The 5,567-nt window shown below is 42.1% G+C and overlaps 1 protein-coding gene across 1 annotated transcript in view; it reads left to right on the top strand.

Annotated features, from left to right (window-relative positions):
* Nucleotides 1-2,618, top strand: part of LOC122547429 (probable G-protein coupled receptor 139) — a 17,890-nt gene extending 15,272 nt beyond the window's left edge. Inside the window, exon 2 of the mRNA XM_043686052.1 lies at nucleotides 2,325-2,618. Coding sequence (XP_043541987.1) covers nucleotides 2,325-2,374 — 50 coding nt within the window. The 3' untranslated portion in view covers nucleotides 2,375-2,618. The remainder of the gene's footprint in view (nucleotides 1-2,324) is intronic.
* The last annotated feature ends 2,949 nt before the right edge of the window (nucleotides 2,619-5,567 follow it).

The raw sequence follows: 5,567 nt of genomic DNA, 5'->3' as shown, positions 1-5,567 counted from the left end.
CAGCCTCTGCTCGGCCACTTTTCTCTGCTGCCTGTCCCGAAGTCCACCTTGGAGGATGGTCACCCGAAGGTCCGAGGCTGAATGTCCTGGACCACTGAAGTGTTCCCCAACTGGGAGGGAACCCTCCTGCCTGTTGATTGTTGTGCGGTGCCCATTCATCCGTTGTTGTAGCCTTTGCTCAGTTTCCCCAATGTACCATGCCTCCGGGCATCCTTGCCTGCAACGTATAAGATAGACAACGTTGGCTGAGTCACATGAGTACCTGCCATGTACAAGGTGGGAGGTGTCCCCACGTGTAATGGTGTTATCTATGTCCATTCTCTGACACGTCATGCAGCGCCTACCGTGACAGGGTTGTATGGAGTTGTCCTGAGAGCCGGGCAGCTTGCTACGAATAGATCGTTGTCCGTAGCAAGCTGCCCAGCTCTCAGGACAACTCCATACAACCCTGTCACGGTAGGCGCTGCAAGTCATACAGACACGACGTGAAGTGAATGAGGAACAAGATGACAGACGGATATGAAGCCAGGAAGTTCGACATTGTTTCAATTCAAAAGAACATAGAAGCAGAATCCATTTTTTGAAAGACAAGAAACATCCAAATGTTGATGCTTTTGACAAACCTGAAATGTTGAGGCTGCTGCAGCACTGCATATATATCGAGATATAGCAAACAATGCTTACCAAGCACAGGAGATCGGATTCAAGACCGCTTGGGAGATCCCAATATCTTTCCTTCTCCTTAGCCACAGATATAAGCTCATGATCAGCAATAATCCATCACTCAACACTGAAATCAGTAAACCAGCCCTAAAGCCGCAGCTGTTATGCTGAGAACAAGAATGTAGGACATTAGCATTCTGACCAACAACACTAAACTGTGAGTTTACCAAACCTTCAGAACACTCCTCTGCATTAATAAGAGCTGGACGAAGTCATCTTGGCAGGGGACAAAAATGACTGACCTGTTATTACCTTTGTTATGAAGTTGAAGGCATACCTTTAAGAGAGAGTGAATGCTGTTTTACACTGAAAGCCACAAGCACCTGTCATATGACTAACTAGCAGTCGCATAGTATGCTGGATAATTGAAAACTTGTAACTTTTAGCTGTGAAATGGATACCTGAGTTTTAGTTGCTGTGTTGCAGCAAATCAAATTTAACCAATTGGTTTAAATTATGCCCCAGAATGCTAAATCCCAATCGCGTTTGAATTTATTGTTTTTGGCCAACCTCAAACCAATGAGACGATCCAATGTTTGGGTATAAAAAAAAGGCATTTTCAAAGTTAGACAGAGTAAACTGTCATCAAGAGAGACTGCCATTCAAAACACTCTCTATCAAAGGTACCTTTTTCATATGAAACATCTTCGCAGTAAAAGACAGAAGACAACCCAGGGAGATCTTCAGCTGAAAGGAGGACACCAAAGTTCAAGTAATTTTAATATGGGTTTTTATTGTAACAGTATATTGTTATAGAGTTGGCGGCAGATAGCAAGCATTTAAGACAAAGGAGGCTTAGAATTGTAAATAGTTGGTGTTTAATGTTCACTTTTACAGTTAAGGAATAACTTGAGATAATTTTCTTGAAACAGTGGAATTTGGGAGTTCTCTGTCACTCATACTTTAGCATATTATGAGGTGAGGTGAGCTTTTCTGGGTGTTTGGTTTAATTAAGCAGAAGGGTTCACCACTGTGTTGGAACACCTTTATTGCCTCAGCCCTGTACTTGAGATCACTTGGCAGGACAGGTTCACCAACTCAGAGATCCATCGGCCAACATGCATTGTTAAACCAACAATGTGTGCACTGCCTTGGCCAGATTCATCAGCTTGATGATAATATTTTGCATGATGAACTGGACACTTTTGTTCCTTGCTGCACACCTGCAAGTGAGATATGAATGTAAGCAGACACTGACAGGGACACTCATTAGCAAACTCCACCTCTGGAGGGTGAACATCTGAGGGGCACTGGAAGTGACATTCAGAAACAAAAAGCCCATGTAGCTGAGAAAAAATAAAACACATTCTTGCATATTCTGAGCAGAGCAGGTCTTATTCTGCTGTCATCACCACAGAGACTGCCTTGGCAGAACACAGCTCTTGAGCTCCATCAAGGGATGGTCACCACGATGCAAACCATTATCTTATGAGATAATATACAATCTGGAGGCAAGTGGCATGTTGGAATTAAAATACAGGAATAAACTATACAACATGGGAGCAGAGGAAGGCAATTCAGCCACTAAGTTTACTCTGCCATTTAATAAGATCATGGCTAATGCGCTAATCTTTAACTCCACTTTCCTGTCTTTTCCACAGAGCCCTTGCGTCCCTTATGGATTAAACATCACAGCCTTGAATATAGTTAATGATCCAACCACTACAGCCCTCAACAAAAAAAATTTCACAGATGCACTACCCTCTGAAAGAAGAAATTTCTCCTCATCTCTAAAAGGGGGGGATTCCTCACTCTGAGATGACGCCTGCTGGTCCTAGACTCTCTCACAACATGAAATAACCTTTTCCCCATACCCTGTCAAGTCTCCCTAAGAATCTTGTATGTTTCAATAAAGTTACCTTTCATTCATCTAAACTAGAGGCCAAACTATTCAACGCCTCATCATCGGCCTGATATCAGCTTAATGAACTTTCTCCGGACTGCCTCTAATCTCTCTTTATAGATAAAAGTTTAAAACTAAATGTTGAGGGAAGTGTAGGCTAGGTGCGTTAGTCAGGGGAATGCGTCTGGGTGGGTTACTCTTTGGAGTGTCGGTGTGGACTTGTTGGGCTAAAGGGCCTGTTTCCACACTGTAGGGATTCTAATTCTAACTCATAGAGTCATAGAGTCATAGAGATGTACAGCATGGAAACAGACCCTTCAGTCCAACCTGTCCATGCTGACCAGACATCCCAACCCAATCTAGTCCCACCTGCCAGCACCCGGCCCATATCCCTCCAAACTCTTCCTATTCAGAGACTTTCTTTGTTTCTAGGAGTTTGGTGAGATCTGGAACATATTACAAAATTCTGGGACATTGAGCTGATTGCCATATGATTCCAGTGAAATGCATCCTGAACGGTTAATGAGAGACATTGAAAGGTTGTTTCCATCTAGTTGGGGAATCTAGAACACAGAAGCTTAGTCTCAGGATTAGACAGCTGAGGGAAAACATGTTAAGTCAAAGTGTTATTAATTTTTAAACTTCTCCTTCTCAGTGGGTAGTGGATTCTCCGTTGTTGTGACTGACGTGTCAGGAGGGAAATGATACAATGAGAGGACAGGAAAGTGGAGTTACACACAGACATATGCGTTAGGAGGAGACTATTTGGTCCCTCATACCTGTTCCACTGTTTAATAACATTGTGGCTGATCTGATTGCTGCCGTAACTCTAGTTTCCTGACTTCCTCAGTACCCTATGACACCCTTGTTAAACAGAAATCTATCCAAACTAGCCTTAAACACATTGAATGACCCAGTCTCCATAGTTCTCTGGGGAAAGAGGTTGCAAATGTTTCGTCCCCTGTCTAGGTGATATCCTCAGTGCTTGGGAGCCTCCTGTGTAGGGCTTCTGTGGTGTTTCCTCCGGCATTTATAGAGTGCCATCCACAATCTCCATCAACAAACACATCGACCTGGACCCAATATACCGGCCACTACAGCGGACAGCTGAAACTGACAACCGGAAGCGGCAGGGACAGGCCACTATAAATGCAGGGGGAAACACCACAGAAGCGCTTCACAGGAGGCTCCCAAGCACTGAGGATGTCACCTAGACAGGGGACGAAATGTTTGCAACAAAAACTTCCAGCTCGGCGAACAGAACCACAGCAACAAGCACTCGAGCTACAAATCTTCTCACAAATCTTATATGTTTCGAGCTACAAATCTTCTCACAAATCTTATATGTTTCAATAACTTCACTGACTCCCATGTTAATCTGCCCGTTCCAGGAATCAATCAATTGAACATTCTCTGCACTGCTTCTAAAGCAATTAAGTGCAGACTTAATTAAGGAGACCAGAACAGTACACCCCACCATCTATACATATGCAGCAAAAAGATTTCCTGCATTTATATCCTGTTCCCCTCATAGTAAAGACATATTTGCCTTCCTAATCAGGAGCTATACTGGCATACTAACATTTTGTGATTCAAGCAGTGGACACTCAGATATTTTAGAGTTCTGCATTCAATTCCATTTAAATATTTCCTCTGTCAAAATTGACAGGTTTACAATTTTCCTCACTGTACTTCATCTGAAAATTCTTTGCCCACTCACTTAATCAATCTCCATCCCTTTGTAGACTCCTTATGTACTCTTCATAGGCTTGCGTGACATGGTGGTTCAGGGCTTAGCACTGCAGCCTTACAGTGACAGGGACCCAGGCATGATTCCAGCTTTGAGTGACTGTCTGTGTGGAGTTTGCATGTTCTCCCCATGTCTGTGTGGGTTTATGCCAGCTGTTCTGGTTTCCTCCCACAGTCCAAAGATATTCAGCTTTGGTGGATTGACCATGCTAAATTGCCTATCGCATCCAGAGATGTGCAAGTTATGCAAGATGAACTATGGTAAACGTCAGGTTTTAGGGATAGGTTGGGCATTACCTGAGTGGGATGTTTCTCAGATGTTCAGTACAGAACTGATGGGCTCAACGGCCTTCTTCTGTAGTAGGATTCTATTTTCCTAACTATCATTGTGCCATTACCAAATTTAGCAACAATACGTTCAGTTCCTTCTTTCTAAATCAGTAGTGCAGATTGTAAATAATTGAGCCCTCATCACTGATCCCTGTGACACTCCACATGGTGAAGCTTACCCGTCAGGAAATGACGAGTTGCTGTGTACTGTCATGATCCCACTTGACTGGACAAGTCAAAAACAAAATCAATCTTGATTGATCATACTTTGTTTTTTTTTCATTTGAAGAAGGTGCTGTCTCACTGAAGCAGGAACAATGCAGCACACACTGTATGCTTACTGGCAATAAGACAATAAAACTTCATTGTGCAAATAGTATAAACTAAACTATTTACATATACCAGAAATTTAAAAATTGCAAAATGCATGGTAAAATAAAATCCTGCTACTTCCAAAGAAAACTCCTTCCCAGAACTCACATCACAGAGAATTTCCATTTTTTTCATATCTATAGGGTTTAGATTATCAATGAATTCAATTCCTCAAACCTTCAGAATTTGATAGCATCTTCCTGGAGCCTTCATGCAACTGAACTTAGACTTTCTCAGATCCAATTAACTGTTCCAGTGTCTTAACAAAACACTTCAGGTCTGGAACCTTTAAATTAAACTCCTTACCTAAGGCAAGGTCTTTTTGAACAATCCTAAACTGCTCCTTTTTCTTAGGAACACCTGTTTTACACATAAAGTTTCAGTAAGACTTCTACAAACCTTTCAAACTGATAACCCAAAAGAATTTTTTCCAACATATTAGGTATTTCCCTTAATCAAAAGAAAAAAAATCAATCTCTTCTTTTGTAAACTGAAAACCTAATTACAACAGTTTACTTTGCTTATTCACAAAAACCTCCCGATGTGAACA

This window comes from Chiloscyllium plagiosum, unplaced genomic scaffold (assembly GCF_004010195.1).
Source record: "Chiloscyllium plagiosum isolate BGI_BamShark_2017 unplaced genomic scaffold, ASM401019v2 scaf_9060, whole genome shotgun sequence".
Lineage (NCBI taxonomy): Eukaryota > Metazoa > Chordata > Chondrichthyes > Orectolobiformes > Hemiscylliidae > Chiloscyllium > Chiloscyllium plagiosum.
Note: the sequence above shows the minus strand (reverse complement) of the source record. Positions and strands in the feature narration are given on the sequence as shown.